This window comes from Anolis carolinensis, chromosome 2 (assembly GCF_035594765.1).
Source record: "Anolis carolinensis isolate JA03-04 chromosome 2, rAnoCar3.1.pri, whole genome shotgun sequence".
Taxonomy (NCBI): Eukaryota; Metazoa; Chordata; class Lepidosauria; order Squamata; family Dactyloidae; genus Anolis; species Anolis carolinensis.
The window spans coordinates 61,540,535-61,557,296 of NC_085842.1; the positions used below are offsets into that span (position 1 = coordinate 61,540,535).

At 40.6% G+C, this 16,762-nt stretch overlaps 1 protein-coding gene and 1 long non-coding RNA gene across 2 annotated transcripts in view; one reads left to right on the forward strand and one right to left on the reverse strand.

Annotated features, from left to right (window-relative positions):
* chst13 (carbohydrate sulfotransferase 13) overlaps window positions 1-8,897 on the reverse strand; it is a 51,522-nt gene extending 42,625 nt beyond the window's left edge. The window contains exon 1 of the mRNA XM_003217773.3: window positions 8,765-8,897. Coding sequence (XP_003217821.1) covers window positions 8,765-8,858 — 94 coding nt within the window. The 5' untranslated portion in view covers window positions 8,859-8,897. The remainder of the gene's footprint in view (window positions 1-8,764) is intronic.
* Window positions 8,898-9,290: 393 nt separating this feature from the next.
* LOC134296019 (uncharacterized) lies at window positions 9,291-16,762 on the forward strand. The gene is made up of 2 exons (XR_010002574.1): window positions 9,291-11,114; window positions 14,133-16,762. It is a non-coding gene; the product is annotated as an uncharacterized LOC134296019 (long non-coding RNA).

The following is a 16,762-nucleotide window of genomic DNA, read 5'->3' on the forward strand; positions in this document are numbered from 1 at the left end:
GTGTACTAAAATAATCATCTTTTTCAAATTAACTCTAAACAGTATGCACTACAAATAGCAGAAATATATAAAGACCATATGATGCAAATAATGTGAGTTTTTTCACCCTATAAGTTACTCTTCTTGTTACTGCTATGTAAGAACTACACAAAATACAACCTGATTATGTATATAACATAACAAACACAAACTACTAATCAGCAAATACAAACTATACACAACACTGACCTTATTTACCACTATACTAATAAAGAAATAATAAAATTTAAAATAGCAATAACAAAAGAAATATGTCTTCCAGCTATCTTTTTTGCAGTTATCTTTTCTGCAAATACAATTCTACTTCCTCCTATCTTTCAATAAATTACATTCTATGTATTTAGGTCATACATTTATTGAAGGAAAAAACATGGCCCACTATCTCATCTGATGCTTTATTTAAGCAGAACCCAGCTGCGTTTGGACTTGTAGTCTTCCATCAATGGCCAATGTAAATCTTATGTTGTCCAGTATTTCCTCTAAACAAAAAGCAAACATGTTGGTTTTTTTAGAAAAACCTTACTTGCCAAGTCGTTTCTAACTTAGGGACACCCTAAGACACATGTGTCAAACTCAAGGCCCATTTTATGTGGCCCTCCAGATGCTGTACTACAACTCCTGTATTCCTTATCATTAGACATCATGACTAGAGTTGATGGCAGTTGTGATGCAGTAACATTTGAAAGGGTGCTGTTTGTTCTGTTTAGTCAGGAGAGTGGGGTTTGGATTTACACACAAGGCTTGTGGATAGGATGTCTGATTTTAAAATGTCCTTTAGCCTTTCCCCAACCTCAGAGACAGAAATGGTGTTGAGTTGCTATTCCCATTATCCACAGTCTACATAGCAGATCCAAGGTGACAGAAGTTGTTGTTCAATAACATCTGGGGACCCAAACTAAGTAAAAACTGAAGAATACCAACCACTATGTAAAAAAAAATAGTTGATCCTCTGTATTCACAGATTTCTCATCCATAGATCCAATGACCCTTTGAATGCAACTGAAGGCTAATGTGCTCCTTGATGAAAATGAGTTTGACATCCCTGCCCTAAGGTGTAGCAGTACAAGGTTTTCTTTCAGTGACACACTGTTTCTGTGTTTTGGAGTTGATTGAAGGAACTTGTTTCCACCCTAGTTTTACAACTGACTTTGAAGCCTAAGGCACTGGTTTCCATTGTAACCTTGGCAGCATACACCTAGAAAAGCCTAGCAAAACCAAAACATACCCTGCAGGTTTGAAGACTGTATGAACCCCCAAAGCGGGACATTGAAAATACCCTTATTTTGAAGAGGTACAGATAATTCTTTATCAGGAACACAGAGACAGACAATCATATTTTGGTTCACTGAGGGTCTAAGAATTCAACATGCCACTGTTTTACTGATAAAAGCTTTGCCTGATAGCCTGAGTGGGAAACCTAAAAAAAATGAACCACACAAATAGCAACTGACATTGTGGAGTATAGAAATGAATGCTGTTTTGAAAAAGCCTTTTTTTCTGAAAGATATGGCAATTTTCTTTACTGGAAGAGACACAGATGAATGCCACATTTTGTGTTTCAAGCTTAATGAGAAGCTGTGTGTACCACTGTGCCGCCTACATCAGGTTCACCAAAACCAACTTAAAAATAGAATCTATGATGACTTTTAAAACCAAAACCAAAAAACACAAGAAGTCAGCTTGATGACTTTACAGGAAACTTGTGAGGTATATACTTGCTCAAAATTATTTTTATAAATTACTGCACAATGTTAAATGGACAATATTTATTAATGAAGAACTGAAACAAAGAACTGAAAGGAACTTCATTTACTCAAAAGTCAGTTATAGGTCTACCTGATGAAGACAAGGAAGTATTATTTTGAAGAATAACTGAGAGAACACATTCCTTTTTTCAGGCAAAAAAATTACTTCTGATGCAGAACCTGAGATCAAACAGACCAAAACCCAGCATCCTGTTTCCTGGAGTGATCAAACATGACCATTTGGGAAGCCCATAAACAGAAGCAAATGCCTTCTTGTTCCTTTATTATTATCCTATTATTGTTCCTTTGAGACTGACTTCCAGCTTAAGAACTCAGCAACAGGAGCCTCCACAATTATGACTAGTAGCCACTGGTAGCTTAATTCTCCATGATTGTGCCTGACCTCCTCTCAAGACCATCCAAGCTAGCGGCTATTATTACATTTTGCCGCTATGTGAGGAAGGAATTCCATTTATTTGTTCCAGATCTTCCACCATTCAATTTCACTGAATTGACACACATTCTAGTACAACGAGAAGGAGAGAAGTTATCCTCATCCACTTTCTCCATATCATATATTATTTTATGCTCTTCTATTATGTCCTACTTGTCTTGCCTTATTCCTGTGCTCAAAAGCTTTAATGTTGCAACACTTTCCCCAGGGGAATTGCCCCCAGCCCTTTGGCTATTTCAGTTTCCCTTTTGGCACCAGAACCAGCTTCATAATATCCTGGACAGAACAGTACAAACTAGTCATAGTTGCACCCATGACTTTGTGTAATGTACAAAAGGGTCAAAGTATAGCTCGTGGAGTGTATACAGGCTCCAAGATGCCACCCCCAACTAACCTGCCAGTGTTGAGAAAAAGACAAACATGGATCTCCCCAAATTCTAGAAGTTTAAAAGAAGCATTTCTAGTCACCATGTCAAAAACGGTGGTTTTTAAGTTGTCCCCCCCCCCCCCCCCCCCGTTTCTGGCCTAGTGTGGCTTAAAAAGCTGAAAATTTTTCCCCAGATCTATCAAAATTACCCATTTTGGCACTAAGATATTGTGTCATAGAATTTCCATAATCTGAGAAGGCAATGTATTCCATAAACCAAAAAAAAAAAATCAAAATATGGAACACTTCTAGTCCCAAGTATTTCAGATAAGGGATATTCGACCTGTACTTACGCTTCATCAGCAAGACATTTCTTTCTACATGCTTAAGAAGATTGTCTTTTTTAAAAAGCTACTGCCAATTTATACAAAGCAGACACAAAGCTAACCAATGTTTAAATTCCAGTGGCTCAATTTGTCCTACTTAGGATAGTGCTACTGAAATGAATGGGACTTATTAATCATAGTTGATATCATTTAGTCTACTCTGTATGACTAATATTGGGCTTAACTCCTTGATCTCCTCTAAAAAGAACCTCACGTTCGATTAGCCACTTTGCAGCAGTCTACTACACAAGCCAAGCTTAGGGATGCACTGAATATTTATGTTGGAAAACCAGCAATTTCTTATGGATTCTTGAATGAATGCAATCTGGACCTGATATTTGTTTTAAGCTTGACAATACATCTAAAACTTCTACTTTCTTGGAACCATTGTGTTTCAGCTCCTAATTCTTCCTTCCACAAAACTGTAATTCAGAGAATTCAATGGAACTTAACCCTAGTTAAGTACATAAAGGACTACAAATTGTGTCATAATAAATATTTATGGTATAGTATGAAACATACACATAAATTCTATAATTTCTTGTTAAGGTAGTATGATATTTAGACACCTAGATAATTCATTTTTTTCTTCAGAAATAAAATTGAATTGTCACTTTTCAGTCCCATAATGGTAAAAAGTATTCTGTCAAGACTTAAGGCAGGGTAACCTTGGTAATAACTGAAAATGTCACATGAAATACCAATATATTGTTGAATCATAAAAATGGCACCAGAACATTTTTCCAGAAGTGGGAAACAACCTACTTACAAGAACAGAAAGAGGGAGTGAAACTGACTCTTCTCGCTTTCACACTATTTTGTTCAACAGCCTAAAACACTAATTAGTGGATTAATCTATTAGTTCACTGGCCAGAGGGCTCAAATAAACTGTAATTAAAGCAGGCCCTTTGTGAACTTAGTTGACTTCTCATAGCTCTATTGCTAATCCTCTGAATTTCATGGGCCAGTCACTGTGCTTATAATAATTTCACAAAATAAAAAAAAAATCTTGACTTTTTTATTAAGCAACAGAATGGCTCACTTTAATATCACACTAGTCAAGAAAGTCAAATCCAAGACTACAGTATGATGAAGATTAGCCTGGGAAATAGCACCACTGAACACATGCAGACATAAGATTGCTCCTGTAATTCATTGGAAATTTTGCTTTTCAGTTAGACCTTTTAAGTCTGCAATGCTTTATGTACCAACTTACAAGTAAGATCCACTGAGCTCAATGGGTTTTGTATCTGAGTAGAGCTGAAGTTGATGGTTACACATGTGCTAATGTCCACTGATGCCAACAAAAGTGCTTAACACTATCTGAATCTATACTTAAAATTCTCTGGACTTCACTTGTTTATAGTATGAATGGAAAACATGATGTTTTTATATTTAGCAGATATATAAAATGTATGATTTACACTTATTTTAAATTGCCTTGCTTAGGTCAAACATCTATATCCACTAGAAAGAAGTTCTAGCAAGTGTAAGCATGTTCCTGAAGGGTGGGAGATCTAATCTTTGGTTTATATATTTCATTTATATCCCATCTTTTTCCTGATGTAGGATCCAAAATAGCTTTGAATAAGTTTAGAAACAAAATTAAACTGGTACCAGTCCTGCCTGCAGAGCTGAGAGACTTCCCTTTTGAGGGTGTTCTCCCCATAGTCCTACCTACCAGAACCTTCTAGACTCAGTTCTGCTCTACTTTGTGGTTCTGCACTTTCAAGTTGTTTCCCATTTATGGTAGACACTCATTCCCCTTCTAAACTACTATATAAAATCCAGATTGTCTGCTTTGAACTGGATTCTATGGCAGATAATGTGGACTATCTGCTTTGATAATCTGAATTATATGGCAGTGTAGAAAGGGCCTTTCGGTGATCTAGCTATCACAAGAAAAGTGACCTTTTTTGCTCCCAAACTATCAAGAACTTCTAAGCAACTGCTTCTTAAATGCCTTGATCCCAAATGGGGTTCATTCAATGTTGGGGTCACAAAAATTTGGTAACAGAAAAAGGTTTCTGCACACCATCTAGACATCGACATGAATCTGTTAGGAACAACGTGGAGTGTTTACAGTGGACTCTGCAGAAAATGCTTTTACGTCATAAAAAGAAAAATTAGTCTGTTAGCAAGCTTTGCAAATGCTGAACTGCAATCAATAAATGTTTTATTTTTATACCTATTTTACATGTCTGTATATACTTCACATTTCTTCGGTGGAAAGGGGTCATCAATGGAAAAAGTTTAAGAAGCCTTGTTCTAGGCATCAGGCTGGGGGAATGAGTCTATAAATCAAAAGAACTTTCTATGTTCTATTCTGGATGTCTCAGTGCCTTTAAGCGAGCATTTGCTGGATGTAGTGTTTTAACTTTATTATGTTTTAAATGCCTTTTTCATGATGTTTCAACTTGTGCTTTTAAAACAAGGTTAGTTTAATTGTATTTCAATTATACTATTAAGAGTTTTTTAAAACAATTATGTTTTTTAAGACACTGTATACTGCCTTGGATCCCATACCAGGAGAAAGGTGGGATATAAAAATAAATGTTTTGTCCCTCTATTTCCATCCCATTGAATAAGGTTTTCCCTGACATGAAGTCTAGTTGTGTCCAACTCTGAGGGTTGGTGCTCATCTCTATTCCTAAGTCGAAGAGCCAGCATTGTCTGTAGACATCTCCAAGGTCATGTGGCCGGCATGACTACATGGAGCACCGTTACCTTCCCACTGAAGCGGTACCTACTGATCTACTCACATTTGCATGTTTTCAAATTGCTAGGTTGGCAGGAGCTGGGGCTAACAGCGGGAGTTCACTCCACTCCCTGGATTCGAACCACTGACCTTTCAGTCAGTAAATTCAGCAACTCAGCTGTTTAATCTACTGTACCCCCAGGGGCTCCATTGAATAAAGGGGACAGAAAATGGTGTTAAAGAATGCAGATTTTTTTTTTTAAAAAAAAAGAACATTGGGCAAATCTGCATTGAATTAAGAACTGCATGTGTGAAGTCACATTTAGTCTAAGTGCATTACTCTGAAGGAAGCCCCACTGTGTTGAGCTGGGCTTGTTGTTGTTTATTCGTTCAGTCACTTCTGATTCTTCGTAACCTCATGGACCAGCCAACGCCAGAGCTGGGCTTACTTCTTACAAACATCTAGGGTGGCACAAGAAAATATAACCTAGAAGAAGCCAGCTTGTATTAAATCTACAAGGCTCCATGTAGGCCCCATCTCAGCTAAAGCCACACTGCCTGACACTGTCATACTTGCCAAAATCAGTTTTTTAAATTCAGTTTTGTTCACAGTAAGCCTACTCTGCCTTTCATTTCCCCCTAAAAAACATACATTGATAAGAACAGTGATCTTAGCTTGAAAATATGTAATATCTCTGAGTGAATTCCCTGGGGGCTCTTTCTTTGATTTGGCTTAAGAAAGATCTCCCAGCATGTTGGTATTTGCTTACCAATCTTTTTTCACAGACTGGGCATGAAGACATAGTGTACTTCAGTTCAGAAAGCATAACATGCAAAGCTAAATGTCAGGAGAAGACCCAACCAGTTGCCCAAATTTATTCCTCTTAAATGAACTAAGGGGGATTAAAAAAAAGATTGATATATAGTTGATATATTGTGTGCTTAGTTGACCATCCATTTGCTAAAGGAAGGCCAAATAGGAAGAGATGGGTCCATCTATACCAGGGGTCACCAAACTAAAGCCCTCGGGCTGGATGTGTCTCTCTAAAGTCATTTACCCAGTCTCTGCCCTAAACTTTAGAGTTAGGCCCCTTCCACACAGATAAATAAAACCCCACATCATCTGCTTTGAACTGGAATATATGGCAGTGTGGACTCAGATATCACAGTTCAAAGCAGATATTGTGGGATTTTCTGCCTTGATGTTCCGGGTTATGTGGCTGTGTGGAAGAACCCTCAGGGTCACCCTAAGTCTGAAACGACTTGAAGGCACACAACGACAACAACACCACCAACAACCCTAATTAACCTGACTATCTCATGTGCCAAAAGCAGGCCCATACTTTCCCATTGAAATACTAGTAAGTTTATGTTGGTTAAAATTGTTCTTAGGTTTAAATATTGTATTGTTCTTTCATGCTGTTTTGAACTGCAAATTAGATATGTGCAGTGTGTATAGGGATTCATTCATATTTTTCAAAAAGTTTGAGGACCCCTGATCTATACTGTAGAATGAATGCAGTTTGAAACTGTTTTTTATTTTTTAAAAAAGGTGGTTTTCTTGCCAAAGAATGCTAGTGCCTAATCAGACTATGACTCCCAGGATTCCATTGCTTTGAGCCATGACAGTGAAAGTGGACTCAAACTGCATTAATCTACAGTTTAGATTAGGCATGGGCAAACTTGGCCCTCCAGGTGTTTTGGATTCCAACTCCCACAATTCCTAACAGCCTACCAGCTGGGTTGCTGTAAGTTTTCCAGACTGTATGGCCATGTTCCAGAAGCATTCTCTCCTGACAATTGCAGGCATCCTTAGAGGTTGTGAGGTCTGTTGAAAACTAGGCAAATGGGGGGTTTATATATCTGTGGAAGATCCGGGGTGGGAAAAAGAACTCTTGCTTGTTTGAGGCAAGTGTGAATATTGCAACTGGCCACCTTGATTAGCTTTGAATGGTCTTGCAGCTTCAAAGCCTGGCTGCGTCCCTCCTGGGGGAATCCTTTGTTGGGAGGTGTTAGAAATGGTACGAGTTGAAGTCCAAAACACCTGGAGGGCCGAAGTTTGCCCATGCCTGGTTTAGATGCCCCTGAGCCACGGAAACCTACTGGGTGATTTGGGGAAGAGTCACACACTCTTGGCCCCATGATAGAGTTACTACCAAGGCATGCAACACAGGTTGCATCACACTGTTGAATGAATGAATGCAGTTTGATTCCATTTTAACTGCCATGGCTCAATGCTAAGAGGTGATGGGAATTGTAGTTTGACAATATCTTGAGCCTTTTCTGCTAAAGACTGCTTGTGCTTCAACAGATGACACCAAGGCAGTGACACCTCTGGCCCATCCCCTGTTCAGACATCAGCCAGCACGTAAATGCTTTAAATCAAGAAATAGTTTTTATGTTCTACAGAGATACTCACAGGAACACCTCAGCAAGCGAGAGTCCAAAAGTGGCAGGCTAAAATCCAGAACCTCAAGCCATGGCTGATATCAAATGAGAGACTCCCTCCTGGGCACACAGAAGACTGGGCCACTTGGAAGGCGCTGAACAGACTGTGCTCTGGCACCACGAGATGCAGAACCAACCTTAAGAAATGGGGCCACAAAGTGGAGTCCACGACATGCGAGTGTGGAGAAGAGCCAACCCCAGACCACCTATGGCAATGCAGTCTGAGCTCTGCCACATGTCTCCAAGTGGCCACTGCTACTGGTCAAAGGACATTGAGTATAATGCCAAGTTTTTAACGTTGTCTTTTGAAATACATTACAACTGTGCCCTTGGTTCGCTTCTGATATGATAAATAAACCAGATGACAAGCTCTATGATTCCATAGCCTTAAGCCAGAGCGGTGAAAGTGGTGCCAAAGGGCATTGATTCTACCGTCTAGCTCAGGCACGGGCAAACTTCGCCCCTCCAGGTGATTTGGACTTCAACTCCCACCATTCCGAGCAGCGCATGCCTGATGTAGAGGCACCCTCAGCCCACAAGGCAGAAAGTCAGGCAGAAGCCTCCAAAGTGAGAAGCAGGAAAACGCGAGGCGGAGAAGGAAGGAGCCTTGGCGGAGGTGCCACTCACCTGGGTCGGGGCTGCTCTGGAGGTAGAAGAGGACCAGGAGCAAGGAGGCCAGGCAAGTGGCCAGGGCCACCCGGGGCGCCCGGCTTTTTCTCATCCCGGCCTCTACCAGGCATGCCCCGAGGTCCAGGGCAGAGTGGCCAGACACCGGGGATCGCCTCCGCCGCTCCTCCTGGCCCGACCCTCGGCTTCTCTCTGCCGCGGCGAAGGCATCAGGGAAGGAAGGACAAGAAGCAGCAGCAGAAGAAGCGGCGCTCACGTCGGCAGCTGGAGGTCCTGCCCCCGCCCGCTTGATTGCTCTCTCTCTCTCTCCCGCCCTCCCTCGCTCGCTCGCTTGGGGGCAAAGGGAACCTCTGGACGGGGCAGGCCGTACCAAAACAGCAGGCGGGGGGAGCCGCCGGAGAAAGAGCGCCTCCAAGGGATTCCCGGCGGGGAAAACCTTTTGAACACACGCTCCACGCCGTGGGTTGTCTCCCCAAGGCAGCTTTCCAGAAGGGCAGGAAAAGGGAGGGTTCGTTTTAGACTCTTTTAAAGGCGGCGGGTCTTTGCCTTCCCCCCTTCGCTAAGTGGATCCGTCCAGCTGAGAGAGTCGAGGAACCCACCTTCCTTCCGAGGCAGGGGGACGGAGGGAGGGCGCTTCCTTGCAGAGCCCACTACCTGCCCAAAGTTCAGCGCTTCGCAGGAACCAGCCCACAAACACCGGTGCCTCGGCAGACTACAACTCCCTGGTTCTAGAGCAGGCATTGGCAGAATTCGGGCCTTCCTCCAGGTGTGTTGAACTAAAACTCCCTAACAGCCTCAGGCTCATTCCTTTCCCCTCTCAGCCGTCTGTCAAAAAAGCAAGCTGTTGGAAAGCAAAATGGAAGGAAAAAGGAAGAGGGGCCAACCAAGGGCAAGATGGATGGATGGTATCCTTGAAGTTCTTTCTGGCCATTACCACTGAAAATCAGATAGATGTTGGTGTTGAAAGAAAATCCTGAGAGTGCCTTGGACCGCAAGATGATCCAACCAGTCCATCCACCAGGAAATAATACCCGACTGCTCACTGGAGGGAAGGATATTAAAGGCAAAGATGAAGTACTTTGGCCACATCATGAGAAGACAGGAAAGCTTGGAGAAGATCATGATGCTGGGGAAAATGGAAGGAAAAAGGAAGAGGGGCTGGCCAAGGGCAAGATGGATGGACGGTATCCTTGAAGTGACTGACTTGACTTTGAAGGAGCTGGGGTGGTGATGGCCAACTGGGAGCTCTGACGTGGGCTGGTCCATGAGGTCATGAAGAGTCGGAAGCGACTGAACAAATAAACAACAACAAAGGCATTGAAAGTTGAGGGAAGCCTATGCATGTGCATGGTTATCACCACTAGATAGTGGTATTCCAGCTGGTATTCTTATTCCTTCCTTAAATAATTTAACATTCCCAAAGCCCTGAGTCCAAAGCTTCGGACCCTACTTTCTGTCCATGACCACTGAAAATCAGATGAGATAGATAGAAGTGAACTGTGGTGTTGGAGGAAAATTCTGAGAGTGCCTTGGACCGTAAGAAGATCCAACCAGTCCATACACCAGGAAATAATGCCGGACTGCTCACTGGAAGCAAAGCTGAAGTACTTTGGCCACATAATAAGACAGGAAAGCTTGGAGAAGAGAATGATGCTGGGGGAAATGGAAGGAAAAAGGAAGAGGGGCCGACCAAGGGCAAGATGGATGGATGGTATCCTTGAAGTGACTGGCTTGACCTTGAAGGAGCTGGGGGTGGCCACGGCGGACAGGGAGCTCTGGCGTTGGCTGGTCCATGAGCTCACGAAGAGTCAGAACCAACTGAACAAATAAACAACAACAAATGCATTGAAAGTTGAGGGAAGCTTATGCATGTGAATGGTTATCACTACTAGATATTGGTATTCCAGCTAGTATTCTTATTCCTTCCTTAAATAATTGAACATTCCTAAAGCCCAGAGTCCAAAGCTTCGGACCCTACTTTCTGTCCATGACCACTGAAAATCAGATGAGATAGATAGAAGTGAACTGTGGTGTTGGAGGAAAATTCTGAGAGTTCCTTGGACCGTAAGAAGATCCAACCAGTCCATACTCCAGAAAATAATGCCGGACTGCTCACTGGAGGCAAAGCTGAAGTACTTTGGCCACATAATAAGAAGACAGGAAAGCTTGGAGAAGATAATGATGCTGGGGAAAATGGAATGAAAAAGGAAGAGGGGTCGACCAAGGGCAAGATGGATGGAAGGAGCTGGGGGTAGCCATAGCCGACAGGGATCTCTTGTGGGCTGGTCCATGAGGTCATGAAGAGTCGGAAGCGACTGACTGAATGAATAAACAACAACAACTGATAAAAGTATGAGACCAGCATTTTATTATACTTCCCATTAACTAACATTGTAAGTGAGTAAGAAAAACTTACTTTCTTTCCTGCCCTATCTCCCCATGGGGACTCAGGGCAGCTCATAGCATAAAAAGCAAACATTCAGAATACAACAGTAAATTAACAAAATTCCAATGGACAATACAGCATATTCAAAAGTCATACAAATCACAAGAGAAACAACAATAATAAATTAAAAACAGTATCAATAAAAACAAGGTTAAAAGCCATGTCCATATTACATTTCTTTTTTATAAGTCCGGATCTTTAACCACTTGCATCTCCATAAGCCTGGCTACATAGGCAGGTTTTATAGTAGAGTCTCGCTTATCCAACATAAACAGGCTGTTAGAACATTGGCTATTTAAGCAAAAAGGTTGGATAATGAGGGATTAAGGAAAATGTCAATTTACATTATGATTTTACAAATTAAGCACCAGAACATCATGTTTTACAACAAATCGACAGAAAAAGCAGTTCAATACATGGTAGCGTTATGTAGTAATTACTATATTTACAAATTTAGCACCAAAACATCACAATGTATTGAAATCATTGACTACAAAAACATTTTGACTACTAAAAATTGACTACAAATAAAGATATAATTGCATAAAATGAACTTACAGTAACAACATTGTCGGAAGTTAAATCCATAAAACGTTCAGTCCTGTAAATATTTTTTAAAATCTGTGATCCTTGCCTGCCTGGAGAAACAGCTGCCAATCTGGGCAGGAGACAGACTGCATTGGATAATACAGAATGTTGGATGAGTGAAAGTTGGATAAGCGAGACTACTGTATTTGCTTCATAAAGGAGGACAACAATGGGGCCAGTCTGATCTCTTTCAGCAGGGAGTTCCAGAGGTGGGAAAGACCTACGTATATATCTCGCACTATAATTGGATAATACAATGAAATACATACATGATATAAGAACTATTTCACTATTTTACACAGTGGCATTGGGAGATTATATTTTATGATCTGGCAGTTATGTTATTGAGTGCTACAACTTCAAGTGGGGGAAAGCAGGGGGAAATGTTAGGAAGGCCCAGCAAGGCCTGTATTCAGGGATGGCCAACCATCCCGTGTTCTTTCTCCATCTTCCTACTTTCTCCCATTTCCCACCTCTTTCTTCATTGAGAAAGACTCCTAAAAATGGAGTCTTCTTGCCATTTTTCCATGCTGGCAAGACCTACTTTCATGGGTGGCCACTAGAAGTGACCGTGTGTCATGGGATGGCCTCCATGGGACTCCGTTTTGTCAGTGTGCAAAAACAGAAAAAAACGGGAAAATTACATGGGATAAGGCCCATGGTCAAACTACTTTCTCCAAATGGGGTTATAAGAAATACAGAGTTTGTGGGAGGGCTCTTGTAGCCATCTTTGTTATTTGATGTTCAGGTTACTTCAGTGGCTCTAACTCCTTGTATCACCTTCGGCCTCCTTGAGCCTTCTGTTTAAGGGGAAAGATCATAAAATATAGAATAAATCTATAGAAAAAGGGGCAAAGAAATGGTAAAATAGGGTGGGTGGGTGAGGGGAGATAGGTGATAATAAGGGAAAGTGGGGAAGGGGTGGGTCTAATAAGAGTCTCTATATACAACTTCCAGTCTTCTTTATCGTGTTTGTGTTCTTCGTTTAAATCTTTTCCTTTATTCTATATTTGCTTCTCCTTTTCTTTCTTCTGATCTTCAGGTAGTATTTCTTCTCTTTTCTAACTTTTCTGATTTTGTCTTTTAAAGTTGGAATTTGACATATATATTGGAAATAATTGTTATATTTATCGCTAGTGAGTGCCAGTGGTTCCTGCCCTGATTTAAAAGGGAAAATTGTATTCATAAACCAGTGATTATAGATCAGATTGCCTTGATGAATGGATTGAAAATACTTTACTATTTTGTTGAAGCTTCTTTATACTTGTAATTAAACATGAGCATAGACTAAACATTCTGAATGGGAAATTAGATTTTGGAGTCTGACTCCACCCAACTCCAGAGCTGAACTGTGCCCACTATATTGCTACATCAAATTTTTGAGTTGGATAAGGCCATGGAGATCATCTGGTTCAAGATGTTTTGCAAGTACAATTTAATATATATTTGACTTCAACATCCACTAGCTCCACAATCCCTGCTAGTATGGGCAATGTTAAGGAATCCTAGATGCTAGTATTAAAAAATTCTGGAGAGTACCATGTAGTATGCTCCAATCCAGTCTAACCTTTGCTCAGTGCTAATATGTCTGTTGAGCTTTTGCTAAAATACTTCCAGTGAAGAACCCACCATTTCCTAGTTTATTCCACTGACAAACATCCCTAATTATTAGCAGAACACAGCAGTTAAGAGAAGTATGAGTATGGTGGCAAGTGTGCCCACCATCTCTATGCTTCAGGGCCTGCTTATAATGCCAGGATAGCAGCATCCCTTCATACATGACGTGTTAAAGCAGTGGTTCTCAACCTGTGGGTCCCCAGATATTTTGACTTTCAACTCCCAGAAATCCTAACAGCTGGTAAACTGACTGGGATTTCTGGGAGTTGTAGGCCAAAACATCTGGGGGCCCACAGGTTGAGAACCACTGTGTTAAAGGGAGCTGTAAGGAGCCTACTAGACGGGGTTATTGTGAACCTAACAGTAGTCTTCTAAGACCTGAAAGTATCTTACAGAGAGAGAACCAAACACCTGTTTTTGCTTCTCCAGAGGGCAGCTAATTTGCTTAAATTATAGAAGGATAGATCTTCCTGCGAGCATGGTTCTTAAAGAAAGAGTGGCTCATCAAAAGCACAGATGAATTGTGGGTTCTTCTTCACTGAATGTCTTCAGGAGGAGACTGGATATTATCTATTAGGCATATGATATCTCTGGGTCTGTTGCATTGATCCATCATGAACTAGACGATCTGCATGATCACTTCCTGTTTTGCTGTACTGTTGTCCATCTTCTCTGTTCTTAAAAGCTATGTATTTATTTATATCTTAAACACTATAGGAGAAGTTAGTCAAGAAGAAGTGGCTTTTTTGGAGTGTGAAAATTGACCAGTCTTCAAGCAAGGGTTTTTTTTTGTTCATTGTTCGCCGCAGATGTCAGCCCTGGAGGTCAACTTTGAATACTTGGCATCAGTGGTGGAAATTCCGCACTGTCTTTCTGAAACTATTCATTGTCAACTCCCATATAAGTCTCCTTTATGCTAGGTAATCTTGGTGCAATAAGATCGAATTTTAGTACAAGGTAATGCATTACATTGTTTGCAATTTATGTTAAATTGAATAAATAATCATGCAACACTGTTCAAGAAATAATTCTATGTCACAGCAGCATTACTATCTATGGAAGAAGCAACCGTTGCTTTTCTGCAGCAAGAATATATAGCTGATGGCTCATAAAATGAAATAATCTTATAACACCATCTATTCCAATAGCGGAACAATACCACATGTATTCAAAAATTAGAAGAACTTTATGAGGACTTTAACAGGGTTGTATATTTTAACAAGCTTTTTATGGGGCGGGTGGCAGAGATAAAGGGCCCTTCCAGACATGCCCTATATCCCAGGATCTGATCCCAGATTATCTGGCAGTGGGAACTCAGATAATCCAGTTTAAAGCAGAAAACCTGGGATCCAATCCTGGGATATAGGGCATGTCTGGAAGGGCCCGAAGATAGAGGGCAAAAGAGTTTGAGCCTCAGTCACTACTAAAGGTTTTTGTGGAAAAATGTTTTCATAGATAATGTCAAAAACTAATTAATACATTTTAATTAGAAAGCATGTTGTGAAAAAACTCACCCTAATCAACTTACAGTTTTACATTGGTTTGATCATTTGTTGGTTCAGTTTACCAATGTGTAAATCGTGTGGCATATCATAGGAATATTTAAAGTTAAAGTCAACATTGAAAGTGCAATGACCCAGGACTGTTTAGGTTTGGGAGAAAAAAATGATTTTGACTTGTGATTTATGCTCTTTTACTCTTTTTTATGAAAGGCCCAGTGAAGGCCTAGGTAAATGTGCAAAAGATTGCAACATCAGTTTTTCTTTTAAAACTGGTTTTCCAAAGCCTGCTTGTATATGTTTGCTTCTTTGTTCCTTCATATCCTCAATATCTGCTATACTTTGGTAAGAAATTAGAATTTCACAGAGACGCGCAAATCACCAGTGCACTTTTCCATCTGCAAAGAAACCAGTAAAAAGTTGACCCCAATGACCCATATTTGGGGTGGTTAAGGAGAAGAAAGGGTGAAACAATATCCTTTTTTACTTCTCTGGCCATGTCATAGGCATCTTTGGCATTATGTGGGATGGAGGGATTTTGCAAGAAGGAAAACAAAGATTGAGCTGGCTGAGTTTATTTCTCAGAGGCTATTTACAAAAAGAGAGTCAAAACAGGTTACATAAACTTAACAATAGAACTTGGCTTCTTGGTTTCAATTTAGACTTAGATAGCCTTAGGAAGCCAAGGACATTTCTGAAAGAAAAAGAGAGCATGTTTTTAATGGCCTTGACATTTCCATAACAGCATTATAATGCTGTTATCAGCATCCAAGTCCATGTATATTTTTTCATTAAAGATGGATCTTAAAAGGCCCATGTGCAATGGATTTATCTATCTTATTTATATTCCTGTCTTCCTCTTGTGACCACAGGGGACTGTATGGAATTTATTTACAGTATCCAAGGGAGAGAAATTTTATGTACATGCCAAACGCCATGAGAAATACTCACACATTTTGAGGCAGTTAGTATATTAGTATATTTGAATATTGGTGTCCCAGTTCTGCATTTTTGAGTCTAATGGATTTATATAGTAAGTAATAACATTATTAAAAACTGAAAAAAGATTGGAAACAACAGACAAACAATATAAAACTATGGGAGTTTAGCAATTAGGCAGCAGTACTTAGAAAAGTTACTGTTCACTACAATCCCCACAGTGTGATACCCACAATCCAGTTTTCTATTCCAACAAAAAATAATATTCCCCAACTCAAAGTGAAACAGTAGCCCAAAATTTTGTTGCTGAGTAGCCATGTCCCCTTCACACAGAAAGGATACCAAGTGTTTGCCAAATATAAACAAATAAACAATAACTCCCAAAGATAGAGGGAGGGAAGCAGAGAGAAGGGGGGGGGGAGACTGAGGCCCCTTACACAAAGCTGTATAAAATCCACATTTGTTGTTTATTCATTCAGTTGCTTCCAACTCTTCGTGACCTCATGGACCAACCCACGCCAGAGCTCCCTGTCGACCATCACCACCCCCAACTCCTTCAAGGTCAGGCCAGTCACTTCAAGCATAACATCTATCCATCTTGCCCTTGGACGGCCCCTTTCCCTTTGTCCTTCCATTTTCCCCAGCATCAGTCTCATCTCCAAGCTTTCCTGTCTTCTCATTATGTGGCCAATTATTCACTCTGATTTTATCAGCTCAGATTTTAAGTATTATTAGTATGCTGTCTTGTTTTACTGTTGAAATGTTTTAATTTTGCTGTTACATTTTGTGTATGTAATGTTTTGCTATGTTGTTGTTCGGGCTTATCCCTGTTGTAAGCTGCCCTGAGTCCTTTTGGGGAGATGGGGCGGGATATAAGAATAAAGTTTATAAAGTTTATTATTCCCTCCA